Consider the following 25,382-nt stretch of genomic DNA (forward strand, 5'->3'; position numbering starts at 1 on the left):
CTCTTCCCAGCCTTTTAAGTGCCGCCATTCAGCTGCCTGCAGCTCGAGAGGCCGTTGTTTCTAGTGCACAAACGTGGGCTCCGTAATGGGAGCCACGCGCTCCGGTGGCAGCCATGCAAGCGCTGTGGCTGGAGAAGGGAACACAGTGCCCTCCGTCAAGCTCTGCTAAGATGGAGTTGACTCATAGAATAGAATCATAGAATTGCAATCCATCCCCCTGTAAAGCAGAAATCACAACTAAATCACTGACAGAAGGCCATCCAACCTCGGCTTAAAAGCTTCCTGCAAAGGAGAGCCTACCACCTTCTGAGGTCATAGAATTGTAGAGTTGGCGCGCTGCAATGCAGGAATCACAGCTAAAGAATCCCTGGAAAGGTGGCCACCACCTTCTGAGGGAGGCCATTCCACTGTCAAAAGAGCTGTTATTGTCAGAAAGTTGTTCCTAATGCTTAGTCAGAATCCCTTCTCTTCATATTTCGTTGCACTACAAGGTGGAGATTTCACTCCTGGGTTGGAAAAAGTGTTCAGTTTGTAATACAGTGGTATCTCGGGTTACAGACGCTTCAGGTTACAGACCCCGCTAACCCAGAAATAGTACCTCGGGTTAAGAACTTTGCTTCAGGATGAGAACAGAAATTGTGCAGCAGCGGCGCGGCAGCAGCGGGAGACCCCATAAGCTAAAGTGGTGTTTCAGGTTAAGAACAGTTTCAGGTTAAGAACGGACCTCCAGAACGAATTAAGTTCTTAACCCGAGGTACCACTGTATCTGGGCTAGATGTTTCTGGGATGTGCTCCCCTGGCCCCACCCCATAAGAACTTAAGAGCAGCCTGTTGGATCAGGCCAAAGGGGGCCCATCTCATCCAGCATCCTGTTTTTACAGTGGCCAACCGTATGTGGGTATGACCCAAACACCGCAAGAGTTCTCTCTCCCCTCTTGCGGTTTCCAGCAACTGATATTCAGAAGCATCACTGCCTCTGATTGCGGAGGTGGAGCATAGCTTCCATTGTGGCTAGTAGCATACAATGAACCCCTGCCCCAGACCAAGTGTTGGGAAGCTTTGGCCCTCCAGATGTTGCTGAACTTCAGCTCTCATCCTCCCTGGCCACCCTTGCTGGGGCTGATGGGAGTTGTGATTCAGCAAGATCCAGAGAGTTTTCCTACACCTGCGCTAGACAGGTGCTGTTAATACTTTCAACCAAATGTACATGGCAAAACCAATGTTTCTCCCTGTGGGTTTTCCATCTTCCTCTCTCTGGTGCCTAAAATGGGAAATGTAATAATTCAGTGAACTTGGGCCCACGATGTAGATTCAGGAACCTGGAGACCTATATTTCTCATGATTCCTTGTACTTGGGGTGCTGTTGCAGTAATTCTGTTGCACTGGAGGTAGGGAAAGGGTTGCAGGTAAAGAGACCTTGCTTCTCTTGCTTCCATAAGTTTGAGAGACAAAAAAGGAGACGGTGAGGCAGGGAGCTGAATTATGATCTAAGATGGAGAAGCATTTTTGGGCCGCCACGTTCTGTTTGGACTGAATAGGAACATTATGAGTCACACATTCTAATCCTAGAAATTACAAACACCTTTGGCCATCGCTGGGTTGTCTCCAGTGCCCGTGCTATTCAGAGTAGACCCACTGAAGTTAATGGGCCTAACTGACTTAGGTCCATTCATTTCAATGGGTCTACTCTGAGTAGAACTTACCTGGAGACAAGCTACTGGTTATTTCTCTCCCACTTGCCCCAAAGTCTTAGATAAGTGACATATTAACAGCTGAGGCTTCCTTGAATTTACCGACAACATAACAAAAGCCTCCCCTTTAAAAATCAAACCGAAACATATCTCTGCAGATAGAAAACTAACATGTTGGAGAACTGAGCTAGAACATTTCATCCTGAGGTGCTGCCTTTCCTCAGACAATTTTTTGGGGGGGAAAGCGCCCTCAACCATGCAGCACGCCTCCTGAAGTCTGAGCAATAACTGCACCATGTAATTCTGCTGACTGCGTAGGCCAGATCCTAGACTTTATCATTCAGTCACTTAACAATAAGACAGGAAATTGCATTGAACTCTGCAACCTTACCTGGCTGGCTCCTGTTCAAGAACCAGCAATAGGAATTAATGCATTTATATAGTTTGCCTTTATCTGGGGTGGGTAACGTACAGCCTTGCATTAAAAGATGAAGTGAAGCGCTGTCCCACCGTTCATCAAAATCTGCTTTGCATTGCTCTTTTTAATCTTTCCCCATTTGTCTGTGGATGTTTTAACTGTATTCCTCTCAACTTAACAGCCTGTGTGAACACTCATATGCGCCTTTATTACCTTATTAATGTGGTGCAGTTACTGAATTTTTTAGGACTGTGTGCACTTGAGAAAGTGCCAGAGAGGATCCGCTGGTAGCAAAAACTTTGGTCTCCTAGCAAAGAGCCAGTTTCATTGTGGAATCAGGAATAAGATCCTCTTCATTTAAAAAAATGGAATTAAGCACAATTTTTACAAAGCCCCGTGGGAGAGCAGGGTGTTCTTAGAAGCTTGTGTGCGACCCATGGGGCTTTAGGAAGCTACATATGATTACCCCATGGAACCATTGTTCTTATGTTACAAAAGCAATTGTAAGGATTAGCTTGATGTGGTAGAAAGTGGGCATCAGAATGGCTTCCAGCAGTCAAAGGGGGGCACCTCTTCTGAATCACACCAGACATTTGCCCCTCATCCCCCTGGAGCAGGAGTGGGGTGAACTTCAATCCTGGAGGCCAAATGCAACACTGCAGATTTCCATCTGGCTGTCGAGAGTCTCCTGAGTCCATGAGAGCTAGTGTGGCTTAGTGGTTATAGTGTAGGACTTGGAAGACCAGGGTTCAAATCCCTGCTCAACAGTGAAATTCCCTGGGTGACCTTGGGGCCAGTCACTGCCTCTTAGCCTAACCTGCCATGCAGGGTTGCTGTGAAGATAAAACGAGGAGGAGAGAGAACCAGGTACCCCACCCACCTTGAGCCCATTGAAGAAAAAGCAGGATATAAATGCATGAAATAAATAAAATTTAAAATCCACACCCCTTACTCGCCTTGTTCCACATTCTTCTTGAGTTCTTTGTCCTGGCTAGAATGCAATAAGATACTTCTTGCCTGCCTAGATAAAGAGATAGGGAATGGGATGTAGAAAATGCTGGCTTTTGAATAGCTAGAATGTACTCTATCGCACATAAGTAAAGAATCCATTCATTTTTGCCTCTGGCTCCACCAGGCATCGGCATCCATTTCCCAAAAGGCTGCCTACGAGGGATTGTTGCCCTCAGGGTGAAGTAAGGTCCCCTATCCCTGCCTGAAACTGAGCACCCATAATCCTTTGGGCTCAGAGTTGGTTTGCTCATGATTTTGCTGCCAACATACATTTCAGTTTAGCTCTCCCCCTTCAAAGCATCCTTTTCAGAAGAGTCTGGAAGAAGCAAAATAATGTGATAGCATTTAAAGTCCTGGCTGAGACCTTTCCCTGCCTGAATATTTCACCAGCGCTGAAAGTTCCTTTGGTAATCCTGATGCCACTGAAGCTGTCAGCTTGAGAGAAGCACTTAGGCTGAGAGATATTACGAACAATCCTCCCAATTGTCTTTTATTTCTTGCTGCAGCATTAGAAGCAGCAGCAGCAAAATAAGATGCATTTCTTCTGTGGGGCCACTAGAGCGCAGTGTCTCCCAGGCTTCTGCCTTGCTGGGACCTGTGCTGACCTATATTCTGTTTGCAAATGCTCTGGTTTCAACAAGAGGTGGGTTTCATGTGTTGTTTAATAGGTTTTAAAACCTGGAACTGGTGAGGGTCAATTGAAAAAAAAAAGTTTAATGGTGGCAATTTCACTTAGACTCTCCTTGACATAATCCTGAGCGGTAGTTGAGTTAGCCGTGCTGGCACAGGGGCGTTGGGGAGGGGAGCAGTAGCGCTTAGGAGACAATCTAGTTTATTGTGACATAAATGGAAGTGATCGAGGCACTGCTGTGCCACTGACATTCCTCCCCACAGAGGCAGTTCAGCTGGTCGGAATCAAACCCGAACGAGAGAGGAGGGGGAGGACGAGTCCTCTGAGCGTGCTCTGCACACCCCTACCGCCTCTTCCAGCTGGGTCTCTGCTTGAGACAGAGCTTGTTGGGACTCAGCTCGGGCTCATTCCAGGCTGGGCTCTGCAGGGATGTTCGTAATCAGACAGCTGGGGTTCAGGACCAGGGAGAGCTCCCCATGGAGCCACTTTTGCCCAACACCAGTCTGGGTCTCTTGATCAGGACCCACAGAGCCTGCTTCACTCAGCACTAGTCTGGATGGACTACTTCCTGTTAGAATTCCTGCTCCATGATTGCAGTCATGGGATTGTTGTCTATCACATGACGGTATATGTTTTTACTCCACAGAGTGGGAAGTGATAGAGACAGGATGTTTGTGTTACTCTGTTCCGTAAAGTGGGACTATTGTCCTTTGTTCTTATTTTCCTTTGCTGTCTGATGCTAGAGAGGGAGAGAGCCATGTTGCAGTGCTCCGTGTTGTTTATATGTAAATAAAGTAGATTAGCCAAAATGCTGAGTTGCAACTGCAAAGACTCTGCGGATCCCTAAGTGTGCTGATGTCTGTTGGCATCGGTCGCTGTGATGTTCGGGCAAAAGAAAGCTTTTGAAGCTCCTGAACGATCGAGCAGGAGGGAGGGAACATGCCAGTTGGGCATGTGTGTCTGCCAGGGTCCTACTTGAGTATAGGCTAAGCTCCTAACACTTCCTGTGAAGCAACCTTAACTCAGCACTAGCCTGGAATCAACTTTGGGGGGTCAGTCCTATAGAGAAAGAGTCTGATTCTTGAGATTTAAAGGGGCCACGCTCTGACACAGGGTTGGGATGCCTCCCATGATCCCTGGGCTTGGCGAGGTGTTGGAGAAGGGGGGTTCCCATGCTCACCATAGACATCTGCCAGGAAGACGTAGTCAATTCTGGCTTCCTCGCTTATGCCCCTAAGTATGCCTTCCCTTTGGGGCCTGGCTGCCTCATCCAGTATGATGCGAAGGTGCTCGTTGGCGAAGCAGAATGACTGCTTCACTGGCTGCTTCTTGCAGTGGTTCAGGGGCCCAGACTTTTTCATCCTCCCATGTCATAGGAACAGAGGAAGCTGGCTTATACTGAATCAGATCATTAGCCCATCTAGCCCAATGTCAACTCTGTTCTGACTGGTGATAGCTTTCTGGGCTTTGCAGCAGGAGTTTTGTAGCAAGATGCCCCGGGGTCTGAACCTGGGACTTGCTGCATACAAAGCAGCTGCTCTACCACTGAGCTACAGCCTTAAAATAAAGTAAGATGGTAGTCGTCATGGTTCTAATATAAATAGAAAGGTGCCTTATCTGAAGTCAGAGCATTGGTCTGTCTAGATCAGTATTGGCTTCACTGTCTGTGACTCTCATTAGTTTCAGACTAGGGTCTTACTTACCCTTACCTGGAGTTTCCGGAGCAGAACCTGGGGACTTTGGCCTCCAAAGCTGATGCTGTACCACTGAGCCCATCCCCAAGGTCTTTAAAATTGTCCTCTGCTGAGTGGGGTCCAGATTGTGCCTTCAATAGAATCCCCACACATTCTGACAGCTAGTGGAATTTCCCACAGTGAACATGTAGCAGGTGCTTGTTGCATGTTGAGCGTGGTATGTATGCCTGGGAACTACGTATTTTCCCCAGACACATATACACTGGTGGTTAAAGATACAGATTTCCTTGCGTGTGCTGGCCATGTGTTATATGTTTCTTGTGTGGCAGTATCCTTGGAAAACTAGTGGTCCTTGCCTTGGTTACAATATGTGGAGCAGCTCTTAAGGCCATTTCATGTGTGAACAAGTCATTGCAGATCTTTTGCATTGCTCAGTGCCAGCTCATACGGGGAATAATTTTCCCTAGTAAGTGCGCCTAGGATTATTTATTTATACTTCCCCCTCCCAAAACTATATATATAATGTTCTTTGTTTTTCTTTTTAAATCCAAAGTGCAGAAGGCAGAAATGCCAATTAAAACAGCATTATAAAATGCAATTAAAAATAACGCAGATGCTGCCTCCTTCCTCTCCTGGTCCTCCTAGCACAGCAACTGGTGAACGTTCGGTGTATTGTCAGATTATGTCTTCAGCAGAGCAACTTTTTTCTGCATCAGGCAGAACCAAAGAGGGAGGGTATGCGCCCTGTGCTGTCCTAGCTCATCCTCTGCCTTGGGATTTTGTCTCTTTGCAGCCTCCCTTTGCCAGCTCCTTTCAACCCCAATTTGCTGAGGACCTCATCCCTCCCCCCCGCCCCATTTGGTCTCCTGATCTCTCCTTAATTGCCGGCTGAATATGTCTATTCAAGAAGCGGCAATGTCACGCTGATTGAGACTATTCAGGAGCGGCTGCACAGAAGCCGGTTCCATTGCATTTTGGGGAAGGCTGACGGAGGTCACAATTACTGACAGCCTATTTCAGAACATACTCCTCGCTGCTGCCACTGAAATATTACCAGCAGGAAAACACAGAGCTTTTAAATTGTCTTTGGCCGAGAGATCCGTGCATCTCCCAGGGATGGAGAGCTGAGATGGACTGCTCCAGAGGGAAACAGTTCAGTGCTGCCCATGCTTTCTCTCTTCTCACTCAGATCATTAACGTTGCATCCATCACTGCAAAAGAATCTGTGGGCCTCCAGTGAACAGAATCATTCCATAGTAAACAATGTCTGGAGTACTGGACCTGGACCCTGGGAGAGAGAACTGCCAGTCTCTGTTTAGAGATGATTCACCCTGGACATGGGCAGCTGGTGTCAAGGCAGGCCGTGCTCCCTAAATGCTGAGGGGGGCACACAAGGGAGCTGTGTTTAGCTGTGTCTTTCCAGGGATGGGAATGAAATTAATCTGGCTATTATTTATTTGCTTGGAGGGGATAATTCTCTGGTGCTTGGGCCCTGCTTGATGGTTTCCCACACGCAAGTTGGTGGCCACCGTGAGAACAGGATTCTGGAGTAGGTGGGCCATTGGCCTGATCCAGCAGGGTCTCCTTATATTTTCAATGTTTTATATTATTAAACACACTGTTTCATTACATGAATGTTACGAATCCAAATCACATTTAGCAATAAGCTAGTAGCCAAGATTGCGTGTCCATTTGGACTCACAATCCTTTAAAAATGGCCTGCTTGGGACTCCACTCAACTGGATAGGTGGAATTGAGCCAGACAGAAATGTTCATGCAGAAACCAGCCATTTTGGTGAGGTGGAAATGGGCTGCCGCGACTGCGTCTTCCTTCCTGGGTTTGTTGACATGAGAGATCCCACCCAGTCAGGGATCACACAATAAATGGGACAATGTCAGAGTGCTGCATAGCCAATCAGATTTGGCTTCATGATGGCAAATAACTGAGGGACAATGTAACTGAATGAAACAAAGTTTTCGTATGGAGTGCGTTTTGTTGCCACTACCCAGATTAGGGACTTTTCCCCAGCTCCATCCTTGTCTCCTCTTGCAGCTGTAGCCTTAGCATTGGACTGTCCTGATCCTGTACTTCCTATGCTTCTTGGTGAAGGTTGCTTGTCTTCTTTGCTAAGCGGAGGAGAGGGATTGCACTCATCCATCACTTTCTGGTGTCGTGCAGGCCACGCGTGCCTCGACAAAGTGTCCTTGCATCATGTATCTTATCAGCCAATAGGCTTCCTCTTAAAAATAGATCTGACCCCTGTTGCTGGTTGCTCAGGACAACTCCTCCGGAGGATGGCTGTTCATTTTGCCTTCCTGGCCCAGGCATAGTGTGACCATGGCCGCTCTTACTTTAACTCCACTCTCCTTGAACAGCTTGGCTCAGAACCAGGAGAGAGAGAGAGAGAGAGAGAGATTCATTGTTAACTCTTCGCAGTACAGAAGGAAGGAGCAATCTCAAGGATTAGAGGGAAACAGTGTTTTCATCTGCAGGATGAATCGTCCACTCCAGCAAAGTTGTCAGTGATGTGAGCTTTTGCCTTATTTTTTTATTTTTATTGCTCTTGTTTCGCTTCTTTTATTTTCTTCTTTGCATTTTCTTTGAGGAGCACAAAGTGATGTACATGGCTCTTCCCCCCCTTACTTAATCCTCACAACAGTCCTGTGATGTAGGTTAGGTTGAGAGGCAGTGACCGGTCACTTGATGAGCTTCATGACCAACAGGTAGGGTGTTCTAGTCTGGCACTAACCACAACCCCGCACTGGCTCCCCACACCACACTTTTAACCAGGGACTGTTCAGACCATGGTGCACCTCAAGATTTATCTAAAGACCTTCAAGGATGAACTTTGGAGAGAACTCCCCTATGAGGACAGATTGCAGGGTTGGGGACTTCTTGATTTAGAGAAAAGGCGATTGAGATGATAGACATGATAGACGTTTATAAAAAGATGCCTGGCATGGAGAAAGTGGTTAAAGGAAAGCTTTTCTCCCTCTCTCATAACACTAGAATCAGTGGACATCCAATGAAGCTGTTGGAAGTTTCAGAACAGATAAAAGAAAGCCCTCCTTGAAGTGCATATTTAAACTGTGGAACTCACTCCTGCAGGAGGCAGTGATGGCCGCTACCTTAGATGGTGTTAAAAGAGAATTGGACAAATTCTTGGGGGATATGGCTACCAATGGTTATTAGCCGTGATGGTAATGCTCTGCCTTCATGCAGTGCTTCTGAATACCAGTTACTGGAAGCCACAGGAAGGGAGTGTCTCATTGTGCTTGGGTGCTGCTTGCAGGTTGCCATTGGAAGTATCTGGTTGCCCAATGTGATAACAGGATGGTGGACTAGATGAACCATTGGCCTGATCAAGAAGGCTCTTCTTCTGCTCCCTGTCCATCGCAGAGTGATGGCCTGGCTAGGGCTTGAATGGCGAATGTTCAGATCTGCAACTTGGACTGCATCCAGCCTTATCAGCTGCTACCCAGGCTGCAGAGGGTAATCTGGCATGCAGTGTTGACCCCTGTGATCTGCAGGCAGAACGAAGCCTCTGGATTGGCTAAGCCTGCCCTATTACCAAGCAAAAGGGCAGCAGCAACGGGATCAGAGTCCTATGAGGCAGGAAGACTCGTATGTTTGTGTGGGTGGAAGGCTGTCCCTGCAGCCTACCTGAAGCCAGTTAGGCCATTTTATACCTCATATGGTTCCACAAAAGTGGGGGCACCTGTTTCTCTTCCAATTAGGTATGTGGGAAGTGGGGTGGAGAACAACACCTCTATACCAGCTAGGTACAAGGATGGCAGCACAGCCTTTGAAGCAGGCTTGCAGGGTCGGAACGCTCCAGCAGACTAAAAAGGTGACAAGGAATGATGTAAAAGGCAGGCGAAACCTTAAGTATTCGGATGCGTTCACGTCTCATTAAACAACCCATTTAACCGGGGCCTGTATGGCTGTAAGGGAAAAACGCAGCACATTACAGTGATGAAGAAGCTGTGTTTTACAGCAAAGAAGGAACATAGTCTTATCTCTGTGGAGGTGGTGTGGGGCTGTGCGAAATAAGACACCAACCCCCTGAACTTTTTCTTTATTTCATATCCCATCTTTTTTTCTCCTAATGGGCATAAATGGTTCTTTCCTTCTCTCTCTTTGTATCTGCACAACAACCCTGTGATGCAGGCTAGGCTGCGAAAGGATCGCTGGCTTGAGGTCACCAAGTGCATTTCCTGGAGAAGTGGGGGATTTGCGTTGCTTGCCTCACCCACTCCTGAGTCACAATTTGACAATCTAAACCACTAGGCCACACTAGGTCTCCAGAGGACAAGTGGAAATCAAAAGGACTCCCATTCCTCCATTGCCTCTTCAGGACCAGAAGGGTTGAGGGTGAGGCCACACGGCCCGTTTCATAGAATCATAGAATTGTAGAGTTAGAAGGGACCTCAAGGAAGGCTTATCTAGTCCCCACCCCCCTGAAGTCTCTACTGTCTCCTGGGTTCTGGGGGCTGGAGAGAATGGGATGCAATTTAGAGCCCAGCTAGGAAGGCAGGACTCTGAGGGCAGACTCTGGGGCACACACAATAATGATTGGCCTGTCAAGCCACAACACATTACTTTTCTCCACTCTTTCAAAACGATGGCACATTAGATCTCCAGGGCAAACACAAGCTCTACTTGGTGAAGACCCGCCTGTGTGATTTCTAAGGAGCTGGCTGTTAACATCCCCTTGACGTTAAAATTGCCCGACCAAAACCCAACAGACAACCTTCACCTCCCTGCTGACCATACCTGATCTTCTGTCTCTCCTAGGGTCTCCACCTTCCCCTCAGGTACTGGTTTCCACCCAAGATTATTCCCGAGGTCCTGGGGTAAGTATGTGCTTCTGAGGTTTCCCACCTGTTCAGTTTAATGCTGTAAGCTTTCAATAACAGAGGCTCACCACTTCCTGAATTAAAAACTAGAGTACCGAAAGGTTCGCCCTGAAAGACTGGGAAATTATCTGCTCTCGGAGGAGCCTACCCTCTATTTCTGCGTGAGTCACTGTTCTGGGCATGCCTCCCCACCCAGTGGCAGGTCCATTTGCCACATCCCTGCATCAGGAATGATGGAATGATACAATCTCACGTAATGCTGAGAGCTGCGTAACAGCTATCCACCACCTGTGGAGTCTGATTGGAAAGTGGCAGGCTCTGAGTGGTGAGTCAGACAGAGATGTAGCGAACAACCTTACTTGAAAGTGGGCCTTTCAGATCCCTATGATCTTTTTGCACTGTGGGTGATCTGACGATCTGATTGTCCCCAGTGCAGAAGAATTGCCTGCTCCAACAAAGGCTGACGGGGTGGGGGTGGGGGATGCCAACCAGAGCATTGGTAAGGGTAGGTAATTCTGCATTGGGATGGTTTCTGTGGTTCAATTGCCAGTGTCTAACATGGGCCAGAGTGGTGACTCATGAAGAGATGTACTTTGGGCTCCTGAGAGGTTTTAGTTTCATTCATTTCCTCTGGCATGTGGCTTGAGAATTACCAGCTTAATGTTTTGTTTAGTTTTAACGGTGGAGTCCTAGTTCTTGTCCTTCTCTTTCATGGAGGGCATTTCTCTCCTCCCCCCCCCCCCCATAAATTAAGGGGCTTGGACAATGGGAGGGAAAAGGCAGGGGGAAAATAAAGGAGCTTAGTGGGTCAACTCGCTAGGAAAAGCCATTTGGATTTGAAGGCAGAGGAGAAGGACTGGTGACTCGCTTTGCCACCCCGTCGTTGCTGTCATTGGATGAGAAGCTGATGTTGCACAAATCCTGCTTTTAATGGGATGCAAGATAAAAGGGTGGCTTTGAGCTGCCCGCTTCTCTTCCGCTCTCTTTCATGTTCACACTAGGAAAGCTCCCCCGCTTCACTCGAGCTGCTTACCAGTGCATTTTTTAGCTTCATTCTCTTCTCATGGTGGTCAGTTGATTTGTAGTGGTTTGAGAGTTGGCCTATGACTGGGTGAGCCTGGGTTTGACTCCACGCTCAACCAAGACAATCCATCGGTTACCTTGGGTGTCTTCAAAAATACCACACACGTGTACCCACTGTCAGACTGAAGTGGTATATGTAAAATTTAGCTGAATGCCCCATTCTGCATTAGGTCTGGATCAGCTCTTAATTGGAGTGCCCTGCAGCTGCTTGCTTTAGGAATTCATCCATTCCAGGCATCTCTACGTGCCTATTCTGGAAAATAGAATAAACAGAATAAACTCTTTTCTTCTCTCCATCCCTTACCTTGCATCAGAAGAGCGAGCAGCAGTGATGCTTCCTACATAACGCTCACATTTTCATTTCAGCTGTCAATATCCCAGCTCTCTGTGCCTCCAGTGAGCTGCTCCTCCAAAACCCCATCGCAGCCATCTGGAGGGGCTCTGCTGTCCCAGTCCTCGGAGGCTCTGAGGCAGCTGCAGGAGGTAAAGGTTTGGACAACACTGTTGCCCCAAGAGCTTGCAAAGACTCCCAAGTGCGCCTCGTGGGCCACATCAACCCTTTCTCCACCAGGCAGCATCACCAAATATTCCGGAGCAGTCAGTTTTTATTGTATATAGCCAAAGGCCTTTACAATGGGCGACAGAAAATAAAAGGAAAACTTTCATCTAAAATCATAGAACGTAAGCTGTAGCAGTTTATAGCATAAAAAGAAATTTACAACATTAAGATTTAAGATTGGAGTGCATTCACATAGCTGGAACAGAGCTTCTTGGCTGCTGGCACAAATTTGGCTACCTGGTGGGTAATGTACAGATGTTTATCTGCTAGGAGTTCAACTGTCACTTCCTGTGAGGATCGACCTGGAAGCCAATTAAGAATAGGCGATATAAATTTTCCTCTGGGCATTGTATATGGGGGGCAAATCAGCAGGTAGTGTGTGATGTCTTCTACTTGACTGTGATCCATATGGGGAATTCCCTGATATCTCCCCTCTAAATATGCTGAGGGCATCTGTTGGAATCTTAGCTCAGAGTTTCAAGGTAATGGGGCCTTGAGTGATTGGTCTTAATTTGGGGGTACCAAGTAGAGTAATAGGCGACAATGATGGATTCTCTGTCTTGGTTGGCATCCTGATAAAAAAAAATCCAATTTCTAAGGTCACATGGGCTAAGGACTATGTAGTTCTCCGTTTGAAGCCTATAAGCCCTAAGCTTATCATGGCACTTTTGTGCCCAGCCCCCTTTTCTTAGTTGATCTAAGCAGCAGAGCTTAGTAAGAGTATGATCCTCGAAGGCATTGAGCCCGCGCCAGTATCTCAGATAGGCTAGATCATGGGTAGGCAAACTAAGGCCCCGGGGGCCAGATCTGGCCCAATCATCTTCTAAATCCAGCCCACAGAGAGTCTGGGAATCAGCATGTTTTTACATCAGTAGAATGTGTCCTTTTATTTAAAATGCATCTCTGGGTTATTTGTGGGGCCTGCCTGGTGTTTTTACATGAGTAGAATGTGTACTTTTATTTAAAATGCATCTCTGGGTTATTTGTGGGGCATAGGAATTCATTCATTTCCCCCTAAAAAATATAGCCCGGCCCCCTGCAAGGTCTGAGGGACAGTGAACCAGCCCTCTGCTGAAAGAGTTTGCTGACCCCTGGGCTAGATCAATTCTGGCTGCTAGCAAAGGGAGGCCCAACTCAGCTCGGAGGTGGGCTGCTGGTGTCCCGTATTCTGGGGCATGTTATTGTGCTTGCACACTGAGCGTGGTCCTAATCTGTTGCGCCTCCCCATCACCCTGTGGGAACTGACAGCGCATCCTGAACATCCAATTTGCGCTGGCTCTACCATTGAGCAAGGTGAGGCAGATTTTGAGGAGCAGGGAGTGGACAGAGCTACAAAGCCTCTCTTGTGCATGCTAAGCTAGCTTGCTGCCCTTCAATGCAGTGGAGGACAGTGTCTTTCGCTGCCAGTGTTGAAATAAGACCCAGTCATTGGTCTTTGCTGGCTTGTGTATTTGGAATGAGCGGGGGAGCACTGCCTTGCCCTTCATCTCAGAGCTGGCCCTGCATCCAGTACCTTTCAGGCCCTGAAAGAGGCACCTTGTGTTACTTTGGAAGGTGGTGGACAAAACCTTCATTGGAGGTTTTCAAACAGAGGTTAGGTGGCCATCTGTCAGGGGTTCTTTAGCTGTCATTCCTGCTTTGCTGGGGTTGAACTATTTGACCTTTGGGTGCATTCCAACTCTACAGTTATATGATACTATGCTTTGTTCTGTCTGTGCACAGCCCTCTCTGCATCCAGCCACAGGCATGTGTCAGCCAGCTTGCCTGTTTTGGATGAACATCCTTTTCCCCTTTGCAAGCAGGATAACCCCCGTGGAGCCATCACCCACTTAGAGTCCAACCTCAGCTACAGCTCGCTCGCCCAGGAATCCCCCATGGCAGATCAGCTCCAGGAGCTGCCCTTCACACCAGTGCACGTGCCCATCATGGCCCTGGGGCCACACTCAGAAAGGTGAGGTTGTGCAGGGAGGACGTGGGGCCTAATCACCTGTCGGTTGGCCCTGAAACAGCAGACAGGATTGTGGGGTGTGGCTGATGGACATGGAGAGGAGGACTGAGAGCCCCCATTTCTGCTGTTGAGGAAGTGCTGCTGAAGACAGCACAGCCTCATTGACAGTAATAAGAAAAAGCAAGGGCTCGTTGGTTTGCGTGGGGGGGAAGCCAGAGAAGATTTCAAGGGGTGATGAGGAAGCCTCCTCCACCTCCCCAGGGATGGGAAGCATTCTGTGGCCCCCCAGGTGTCACTGGACCCACATAACCTTGACTCCCATCTTGAGGGCAGTGGCCTTGATCCAGCAAGGCTTTTTAAGGAGCCAGATGGGAGTAGAATCCCGCTTCCCTGCTCTCTGCAGAAACACAAGTGCTGGGCATCTCCCCAAAGCTATTGCCCACTGGACACCTAGATATTTGCACCCTTGCTCTTAAGGCCAGTTGATTTCCCCAGATATGTGCTAGAGGGGGAAACGCTTAGGCTGAGAGTCTGTTGACTTCCCCCAGACTCAGCTGTCTGCCTCTGCTTCAGTCCTAGCACTGGCCTTACGCGGGCCGCTCTCGCCCGCTTGCGTGCATCAGGATTCCCTCAGCTCCTGGACTGCAACAAGGAGCCTGTCCAAATTGTGGACCCTGTGGACCCTGTGAACTTCATCCCACAGCGGGAAGAAGCTGACCTTCTGCAGAACAATGAAATCATCCTGCAGTTTCTTGCATTTACCAGGTAAAGCCTGTTTCTGGGGTTCAAGACAGGTCTGAGTCTAGAGATGGGAAGGCCGGGAAAAAACTGGAAAAATTGGGTGGGGTGGTGGAAACCCAGGGGTTTTTTCAATTTTTTTTCCATAGCTGTTTTTTTTCCCGGGGGGGGGGGGGGGGGAGTGTGTGGAATATACAACTGTATCAAAATTGGTTTCTTTTTTACAATTTTTCTGGGAAAAAACGGCTTTAGAAAAAACTGGAAAAAACTGCCCCCCCATTTTTCCAGTCCTGGCCCCCCCCCCAGGCCTTCCCATCTCTGTGACTGAATCAATGCTTTTGAGGTAGTTTGGGTTTTGTTGTTATCAGGAAAAAACTTGGATTTTGCAATAGTTTTGAGCTGCCTCAAAAATGGCACTGTTTTCTTTCCGAGCCCTGGACACCTAGCATTTTGCACAAAAAGCTGTGCTGGAAGCAACAAACAACTGTGTTATGATGGCTGCTTTGTTTTTAAGGCTCCAGAGAGCTATGTAGTTCCTGAACTAGCTGACAGGGAACCCAGCTGAGGGAGGCAGTGCTGCGTCTCTGAGCTCGTCCACAGGGACTAAGTCTTGGAGGAAACACAGGCATTTCAGATTCATTGTTTACAAGTTTTGCATGACTATTTGCCAAATAATTCCCCTTCATTAAACAGGGAGATTTCTTCAGGCAATGTATGAAGATTTGGCCCAGCTTTTACTTGTCCATAAGGGGGAAAATAGACATCCTTATTTCTCATTTCTCTTTTCCTCAACCAGTCTCTGCTGATCTAATCCATCCACCATGAGTGTGTGGAAGTGATCGGTTAACACAAAGGAAGAAATAAAATAAGTAGAATAGCCTGTAGGGATACCAGAAGACCCATTTGAGAGGTTGTTCTGTGTCTTAAACATGTCTTTTTGCATTGTACTGAAAACCTTCCTCTATCAGCATCAGACTCCTGTAATGGTATCATTCAGAAATTAAAAATTGCTCTCTTGTTACCAAATGTGTCTACCCAGACTTAAGGTCTATGGACTTGTGGGTTTTTTTATGCAGGGGGAGGAGGAGGCTGGGGGATGAGCACCAAGATTCTCAAGGATTTAATTCCAGGTGTTCTAAGGAATAGCTCCAATAGCCAGTCCAGACAGGTAGATCATGCAAGGTGTGCCAAGGGACACAAGTCTTTGTTAGGTGTGTAGCAGGGAGCGGTTCCAGTGATGCAGGGAGTTGTCAGAATGACCAATCCCCCAGCTGAGGTTGATTGGAGGCAGGCAAGGTCAGAGCAGTGACTCATGCTGAGACAGAGCAGGCAGCCTCTGCTGTAGGAAGGCAGGTCCTGTCTCTCAAAAACCTTTAGCTTTTCAAAGAATTAGCTAGCCATCCTTTGAGAGGTGCCCTTGGCCCGGCCAGTACATACCCTGGGAATTGGTGACTCATGGCATAGGGATTTAAATCATCAGGATTTAATTGTCTTCTGTCCCTTTCGGTTGTTGTTAAACAAGGGCTGCAGAGGACAGAACAGCCTTGGAGACGTGGCCCAAAACCATCTATTTCACCTTCCAGTTCTACCGCTTCCCTCCAGTCACAACTCCCCGATTGCAGCTGGTCAATGCAGATACCTCGAAGGCAGCTCCATTCATTTCATCTTCTCACCTCTTGGTGCAAATCAAGGAAGATGGGACCCTGAACCTTGGTAAGGCCTGAGGGGAACAGATGGGCAGAAACTTATTTCTACCCTCCAGTCCTTCCCCATGGTTCCCTTAGTCAGCTGCCTTCCCTAGTATCCCTCCTTAGTCTGTCGCTCTTCCTTAGATATGTCTTCCTACCTTTCTTCTATGAGCCAAGAATCTCCACAAATGGTATTTGGATGCCTTTAGAATCAGAGCAGCTTAGTTAAACACTGACAAAGACTCTCTCTGATGTCATAGCAATTAGGCCTGCAGTGTGTCAGTAAGGAATATCTCTAAACCTTTCCTACAGTCACTTTAACATCACAGCTATCACTCGGATCTCTCTGTTTCTGAAGGGAGGGAGGGAGAGAGGCTACCATACTAGGGAGTGTGAATTCCAGGCAGACTTGAATCCGTCTGTCTCTCCAGTTTGAAAAATGAGGCCCTCCAAGAAGGATCATTCCCAATTCAGAATGCAGCACTCAGAGCCAGCTCCGAGCTTGTTGCAGCATCCCCCAGGGATGAAGTCTCGAGTCAGCAAAATTCTCCTTTCCGCCGTGAGCCTGATGGAAGTGGAAGCTGAAGGGACACCTGCGAGCCAGGTTAACTCCAGTTTTTAATAGGTCAATGGCACGTATATCAACTGACTCCCAAGCACAGATAGCAAGAATTAGAATCTGCTATGCTGTTGAGCCATCATTCCTTCAGAACAGAAGTGTAGCTAGTAAAGCCCACCATTTGAGAGGCTTCGCTTCAGATACTGCCTTGGTGTATTGTAAATTCTCCCTTTCCTCCTTTAAAACAGTTTTGGTTTTCAGGTTGGAGAATTAGGCCATTGACATATGTGCAAGCCAAGTTTTACTCCCATCTCCCAGATGCCTGTATTCCCAGTTCACTAAGCACCGTGTTTCTGATCTTCTTGAAAACAGACATAGATCCCCCTTCGGATCTTGAAATATGGGTCCCCCCCAACAAAATTTAAAATTCGGCTTTGTAATTTATGTGATGTGATTTAATTTGATTTGATTGGCCGGTTAATAAAAATATTTTTTTAAAAAAAAGAAAACAGACATAGAGGTTGAGTGGGTGTTTGAACTTAATAGCATAAGAACATGGGAAGAGCCTTCTAGACTAGGCCAAAGGAGGCCCATCTAGTCCAGCATCCTGTTTCTCACAGTGGCGGACCAAGATGCCCCAGGGGAACCCCACAAGCAGGACCTGAGCACAAGAGCGCTCTCCCCTCTTGTGGCTTCCAGCAACTGGTATTCAGAAGCATCACTGCCTCTGACCATGGAGGTAGAACATTGTTAGTAGCCACCGATAGCCCTCTCCTCCATGAATTTGTCTAATCTTTTTTTTAAAGCCACCCAGATTAGTGGCCATCACTGCCTTCTGGAGTCAACAGATCCTATGGAGGGAGTTCCATAGTTTAACGATCTGCTGAATGAAGAAGTCTTTTCTTTTATCTGTCCTGAATCTTCCACAAGTTCTAGTGTTATGAGAGACAGAGGAAGACTTCTCTCTCACCATTCTCTCCATGCCGTGCAAAGTTTCATAGCCTTTCTTCACAGGGGAGTCGCTCCACTGCTATGATCATTTTGGATGCTATTTTCTGATCTTTTTTCAACTCTGCAGTATTCTTTTTGAGCCTTCCAATATTGTGCAGAGCCTTCCAATATTCAGATATGAGAAGCCTCATCTTCAGTCTGTAGCAGTACAGTTAAGACACAGGTTCAGTATACATAATCTGCTCTTTGTAGAACTAGGACGGAGTGTCAGGCACTGGTAAGCATCAGGGCTGAGATTTGGCAATCCAGAATGCTGACTTGCCAGTTAGCTAAGCAGATTTTTCTTTATTTATTTTGAGTTCTACGCATCCGAGCAGCCAAGCTTCAGACGCCTTGTTTCGCTCTGCAAAGTGCTTTTTGGTCTTATTAAAGCCTCGTCCCGGGAGAGGCGGTCCTGTTCTATACCCTGCTGAGTGTCTCTGGTTCATAAAGCCACCCCTCTCCCCCGTGGAACAGTTAATGGAAATTAAAAAGGGGGAAAGACACACATTAAATGCTGCTCTGTGCTGGGATAGGACGCTCCCAGTGTGACTTTAAAAGTTACTTAGCCAGATCTTTCATAATAGCCTTGATCATTCTGTTTATTAAAGTGGAGCCACACAGCAGCAGCAGACCCTCATTTGCTGATGCCTTTTGAAAAGGAAGGCCCTCAAGGGTTGGTCCTCTGGTTGGAGCTGAACTGCTCATCATCTTCCACTCCTCAGTTGCTCCCTGGATCCATTGACAAATGCCAGTGCTGTTCTAGTCAGGAAGGCACAAGGCCTCGCTGTGATCCAATGCCCCTTCCCTTCTCTTCTTTCCCTTTTCAACTCTGTTGCTGAATTATGCTGCCACACCCTTCTCTCCTTCTTTTTTCTGTGTGACGTGGCAGCTAAAAAAGCCAATGCAATTCTGGGCTGCATCAATAGGAGTATAGCATCTAGATCAAGGGAAGTAATAGTGCCACTGTATTCTGCTCTGGTCAGACCTCACCTGGAGTACTGTGTCCAGTTCTGGGCACCACAGTTCAAGAAGGACACTGACAAACTGGAACGTGTCCAGAGGAGGGCAACCAAAATGGTCAAAGGCCTGGAAACGATGCCTTATGAGGAACGGCTAAGGGAGCTGGGCATGTTTAGCCTGGAGAAGAGGAGGTTAAGGGGTGATATGATAGCCATGTTCAAATATATAAAAGGATGTCACATAGAGGAGGGAGAAAGGTTGTTTTCTGCTGCTCCAGAGAAGCGGACACGGAGCAATGGATCCAAACTACAAGAAAGAAGATTCCACCTAAACATTAGGAAGAACTTCCTGACAGTAAGAGCTGTTCGACAGTGGAATTTGCTGCCAAGGAGTGTGGTGGAGTCTCCTTCTTTGGAGGTCTTTAAGAGAGGCTTGACAACCGCATGTCAGGAGTGCTCTGATGGTGTTTCCTGCTTGGCACTCGATGGCCCTTGTGGTCTCTTCCAACTCTATGATTCTATGATTCTTTTAAAAATCATTAGCTGTGATTCCTGCATTGTAGGGGTTTGGACTAGATGAGCCTTAGAGATCCTTCCAACTCTACAGTTTCTATGATTTTATGTTTCTATTATTCTGTAAAGCTTTTTTTGGAAAAATTAATGTAGCATAAAAAGTACAAGCCAACAAGAAACGAAACATAATGAAAGTTGGAAAACATAACACAGGAGCAGCACAGAGAGCAGATAACGTAGTGGCTTTCCAACTAAATAGAGTGCATTAGCAGGACACCTACTTTGCCTCCCGAAGGTCCTGTCCTCATTTAAAGCCCCAGAGAACAACTGCCATTCCATTTAGACTAGGGATAGAAAGTTTCAGATACAGGGGCTGAGAGTAGCCCCAGGAGCCTTTATATCTGGCCCTGTCAGGTTGCTGCCAGCGACTCCCGGCTGGTTGCCCAGGAACGTACAAAGACAAGGGAATGTTTCTTACCGTCCTCTTTTTATTCAGTATTTACAGAGAGAGGCTATAGAACCCAGACTCTTGGATAATGGCGTTGTCCCAAGTGAATCTCCACCCTCCATCTCTCCCACTCCCTCATTCATCATTCTCATTGTCTCTCCTACGGGCGTTGCTACGTGCCCTCTGTCTTTGAGCACTTTGCTCTCCTACTTCCAAGGCTTGCTGGGTTCTGGGAGAGGGGGGTCTGGAGTGCATTCTAAAGACACTGTGTCTGTCAGCTGTTGCCCCCTGGAGCTTCCTCCTCCTCTCCCATTATTTCCCAGCTTTCCCCCTCATCTGCCTCTGAGCTGTGACCTCCCTCAAACCCCTGTTGTAAATCTAAACCTCCTTCCTCTTCCTTCTCCCTGGGTCAAGCTGAGGAGGTGGTCTCCCCCATTGCTCCTCTGCCCAGTCCCTGGCAGGCCCTGAGGACATTCCCCAGTCTCTACACCCCCACCTGCCCAGCTCCACACCCTCCTTGAATGCTTCTCCTAGATGGAAGGTGTCCCTGAGCCCACCACCACCCGAGGGAGTTGGTTCCACTGTGGAATGGCTCATACCCTCAACGAGTTTTTTGTTTTGGGCCTTACGCACCTGTAACCAGCAACTTTCTCTGCAGGCTCCCCAGGTTTCCAGCTGAAATATATGGTGGATCCTGGTTTCCTCAAGCCAGGTGAGCAACGGTGGTTTATCCGTTACCTGGCCGAGCACACTCTGCAAATAGACGCGTGGGATGGCGATTCGTTGCTCCTCGTCGGATCTGCTGCTGTGAAGCTGAAGGTGGGGATTTGTTAAGTTGGAACTGACTCTTGGGAGGGACAACCCCCACCCCACCCTGAGCCAATTCCGTAAAATTTAAATACCACTTGAGCGTAACAAAAACAAAAACCTCAAAGCAGTTTACAAAAAGAATAAGGTTATCAGTAACCCCCCCCCCCAGCTATTTAAAACATTCGTATAGTAATTTAAATCAGCAATAAGCTAAAGACAGATTGAAACCCAGCCAGATGGGCGGGGTACAATAAATTATTATTATTATTGTTATTATTATTATTATTATTATTATCATCATCATCATCATCATCATCATCATCATCATTCTGCACAGCTGGGTAGCTTTGTTTAAACAAAAATGCTGTTAGCAGGTCTCTGAGCACAAGTGTTATATGTTGACAGGGTCGCACTCAAAGTGGACATACTGAAATATAGAGTATTTAGAGATGACTAGACCTTTTAAATTTTCCACTGATTCTACTCCCTATGAATTATATCAGCTGTTGCAAACCTGGTGTGCTTCAGACGTTTGAGACCACAGCTTCCATCAGTCTCAGCATCATATGGCCGTGCTGGTTGGGGCTGATGGGAGTTGTAGTCAAAAACACCTGATTGGGGACAGCTGACGTAGACAAGGGTGACCTAGATGGACCAATGACCTAACTCAGTGTACGGATGTGTTTTATGTTAAGAACAAAAGAGGAGCCAGTCGGATCAGGCCATCTTGTCCAGCATTCTTTTCACACAGTGGCTAACCAGATCTTGCAAGGAGGATATGAGAGCATCCCCCGCCCCTGCAGTTTTCCGTATCCGCAAAATGTTCCTTATGGTTATTTGTGGCTAGGAGATCTCACACACAAAAGAGCATTGGTGGTTGTTGGCTGCTAATGACAATGCAACCCCATGTTCTCAGGTTGGGAACTAGATTGAAAAAGTTGGGATTTGTAGTTCATCCCCACAAAGGAGATATACATCTTAGGCAAAAATAAGGAGTCCAGTGGGAGTTGTAGTCCAGAACAGCTAGAGGGCACCAGCTTGGGAAAGTTTGGATTATGCCTACTGCTTGTCTGGCAGCCAGTCTGATAACTGATTTCAGAGGACAACTCAAAAAAGGATTGGCTTTTTATTTATTCATTTCTTGCATTTATATCACATTTTTTCTTCAAAGAGCTCAAGGTGGCATATATGCACACCCCCCAATTTTCATTTAATGCCCAAACAATCATATGAGGTAGTGACTGTCCCAAGGTCTCCCAGTGAGCTTCATGGCCGAGTGGGGGATTTGAACCCTGGTTCCCCCGGTCCTGTTCTGACACTTTAACCACTACACCACACTGGCTTCCTGCTGTGTGAGTCACATGCACACATCTGAATGATCTGCCAATCAGACACAGACTTTCCTTGTTCTGCAGCATTTGCTCCGCCAGGGCCGGACAGCTGTCCAAGTCCATCGTGAGCTGGAGGTTGTCACCATGGAATACAAGCAGGACACAACCGTGATGAGTGGGGAGATTCTCAAGCACGGGGGTGTGAAGCCCATTGGAGTCCATGCTGTTGTGCGAGGGCGTCTCCACCTGAGCCTGGCTAACATCGGTAAGAGTCCTGTTTGTTCAGGCATTTCCATTGGCTTTCCAGGGCAACCTATGGCTCTTCAGCCTCAGATTAAAACAGAACTCTGCTGTACCCAGGATTTCCTTCCCAAGGAGATCCGCCCAGGTCAATTTTGTTTAATCCTGGAGGACAGGGCTCAAAATATCAAAAAGTGTTGTTGTTTAGTCGTTTAGTCATGTCTGACTCTTCGTGACCCCCATGGACCAGAGCACGCCAGGCACTCCTGTCTTCCACTGCCTCCCGCAGATTGGTCAAACACATGTTGGTAGCTTCAAGAACACTGTCCAACCATCTCGTCCTCTGTCGTCCCCTTCTCCTTGTGCCCTCCATCTTTCCCAACATCAGGGTCTTTTCCAGGGAGTATTCTCTTCTGATGAGGTGGCCAAAGTATCGGAGCCTCAGCTTCAGGATCTGTCCTTCCAGTGAGCACTCAGGGCGGATTTCCTTAAGAATGGATAAGTTTGATCTTCTTGCAGTCCATGGGACTCTCAAGAGTCTCCTCCAGCACCACAATTCAAAAACATTGATTCTTCAGCGATCAGCCTTTTTTATGGTCCAGCTCTCACTTCCATACATCACTATATCAAAAAGTATTTGCGTATAAATGTAGAAACAGGGCCACATGGGATCCCAAAGTGACATGGACCAGAAATAGTTTGTTCCATCTCTAGGCCCAGCCAGGGTTCAGATAAGCATAGTTCAGCAGTAAAATCCCAGAGCGGATCATCAAACCTCAAAACCTCTCCAGCACCCCTCTGGCAGAGTGGTTGGTTTTTGTTTTTACGTAATAGAGTGCTGACAAAATCCACCCCCACCAATCACAGCCTGCCAGGGGTGTTTCTGGGAAAGGACCTCTGCTGTGATTCTGACAGGGCTGTGCCTGCCCCACCTGGCCCTGTAGCCTAGCACCCCATCCTACTGAGACACGGGCATCAGCTCCACAGCTGACGAAAAACAACCGTTTGGGCTGTTTAGGGAGGATTTCCAGCTCCTCGTAGGGGGAAGGGGAGGAAAGCAGAAGATTTGCACCTTGTGTTGCGAAAGCTTATTATCCCCCCTGTGCCCCGGCAACGGTAATAACATTGGGTTGTTGCGGCATGGTGGAAATACACAGGTCATTAATTCTGCTTAGTCTTGTTTACAAGCGGGCAATCCAAGGCGGCTTTGAAAGGAGACAATATGGAAAAGGCGACACTCAATTAGATGCCAACAAAACAACAACGCAGGGGAAACGAAGGCGGGGGCGTTGGAAGCTGCACAGAACCGTACCTGGAAGGACGAGGAATCCGGGCTTAGAAGGGCCTTAGCGCTACAGGCCTCGTAGCAGGTGCTTTAATTCATCTGCCTGCAAAAAAATAAAGGCGGTGTGACTCCATGTGTTTCCACCCCCCCAAAAAAATCTTATCTTCAGAAGAAAGATTAGCTTCCATTCTACCGTATCATAAATTGACATTTCATACTTTGCCTGCAAGTGGGTGATAAGCTCTTTAGCAAGGAGTGGGGGAGGGACAGGGGCTGCGATGATCAATCCAGAGATGAATCAAAGGCCGGGGAAGGAAATGATCTAATGGCGGAGAGAGATTCAAAAGGGACTTGGCAAGTCCTGGCAAAGGCACAGAGCCCCATTCCTCCTCTTTGACTCCACAGCTACATGTTCCTTGATCCTGCATTTCAGTCGTCTTGTTGGCTGGTTGTTGTTGGCATCTAGTCTACCAGTAGCAAGGAGGTACTGGAAATTACTGGAAGGAGCATCAATTGCCACCCTAGTAGAGACAAAAGTATGGCAGTTGGCTTTGGCAGGGAAATTGACTGACAAATCAAAGCTCGTGAGAGGTTTGAAAGGGAAGGACACATTTACAAGGGACTGTTATACCTTTATGTATGCAGCTAAAGGGGACACGGAGGAACCCCCTTCACTCTACAACATTTTCTGGCTATTTTAATGTTTATAATTTGCGTATTTGTTTGAGTGACTGGAATTGTGTTGGTCCAGGAGACTGACGGCCTCTCAGTAATCAATCATCTCATCTGGGGAAGGAGGGGGAGGCAGGTTTGTCGGTTCTGTTGTTCTTTGAAGATCTGCCACATGAGACGACGATGACGACGATGATAAAAAAATGTTCTCTGATCCCATGCTGTCTGAGAACAACTGAGTTTGGATGGCTGAGTAATAGGGACACTTCTTGCTTTGCTGATTATGCAGGGACCAGAATACTTGTGGCCAGGGAAAGATCGATTCCTTTGCAAGGGCCAGGCCAAATCCTGCTCTTTCCCTCAGATAATTGAAAGGCATGATGATTTGACAGCCCCAGCCCTCCTGACCATCCCCCTCATCATCCCAAATTAGTTTGCGCTTGGTGCCATTTTTTTGCCCTGCTCAGGACTTTCTAAATTGCTGCTCTGCGGTTCACAGATCACCTGTACTTTGATCTCTTTGAGCTAAACTAGATGTTACTTTAATTGGTGCCAATGGGAGCTTTTTGTGAAGGCTTGGAGCCAGTTTTGCCATTAAACAAAGTGAGGCAGCTTCCTTGGGCAGCAGGTGGTGGGTGGTGGCAGCACCCCCACAACAGTCCCTCCTGAGCCCCCTCTCTTGGAGGGCAGAGCTGTGCCCTTCACCTGTGCAGATCATGTGCTCTGACCACCGAGCAATGGTCCCCCTGCTAAAATTCAGTAAATACTTCACCATGGCAACTATGGGGACTGTAGAAATTGTGACTTCAAAGAAGGACCTTCCTGCATCTGGAAGGAACAGATCAAGAAGGAACTGCTTGAAGGAGCCAGGAAGTGTAAGCTTCCTTCAGAGGATCCAAGGGATGAAGGCGCTCACTTGCTCCCCTTTCAGAGGATCCTGGCTTCCGTTGCGCACTGCAAATCAAAGACCCTCTTATGCAGAAAGAGCCTTAAGGTGCCTCCTTTGATTCTGAACGGGCTGTGGGTTTAGATGGGAGAGAGGGGCTTTTTTATTTTTTAAAAAAGAGAGTTTTGGCTGGCAGGTTGAGTCAGAGATCAAAGGAGCTGTCAGACTTGCAAAGAGACTGGATAAGCTTGCCATTATGCATCAAGGTGTTTATTTCCGAAAGTCAAAGGAGATCCCACTGAGTTCCCCTTCGGTGTCAGAAAGGTACAAAATAAGATAAGGCAATGGCCATGAGGGGGAAGGAA

General features: G+C 47.5%; 1 protein-coding gene across 2 annotated transcripts in view; it reads left to right on the forward strand.

The window, feature by feature from the left end:
- The window catches only part of NPHP4 (nephrocystin 4), a 96,637-nt gene that overhangs the window by 50,954 nt on the left and 20,301 nt on the right, over positions 1-25,382 (forward strand). For both annotated transcript variants that reach the window (XM_083452052.1, XM_083452053.1), the window contains exons 12-18: positions 10,244-10,302; positions 11,755-11,871; positions 13,750-13,898; positions 14,469-14,660; positions 16,156-16,346; positions 20,452-20,612; positions 22,019-22,199. In XM_083452052.1, the coding sequence (XP_083308178.1) occupies positions 10,244-10,302; positions 11,755-11,871; positions 13,750-13,898; positions 14,469-14,660; positions 16,156-16,346; positions 20,452-20,612; positions 22,019-22,199 (1,050 nt within the window). The remainder of the gene's footprint in view (positions 1-10,243; positions 10,303-11,754; positions 11,872-13,749; positions 13,899-14,468; positions 14,661-16,155; positions 16,347-20,451; positions 20,613-22,018; positions 22,200-25,382) is intronic.

This window comes from Podarcis tiliguerta, assembly GCF_965153285.1.
Source record: "Podarcis tiliguerta genome assembly, chromosome: 8".
NCBI classification, from domain to species: Eukaryota; Metazoa; Chordata; class Lepidosauria; order Squamata; family Lacertidae; genus Podarcis; species Podarcis tiliguerta.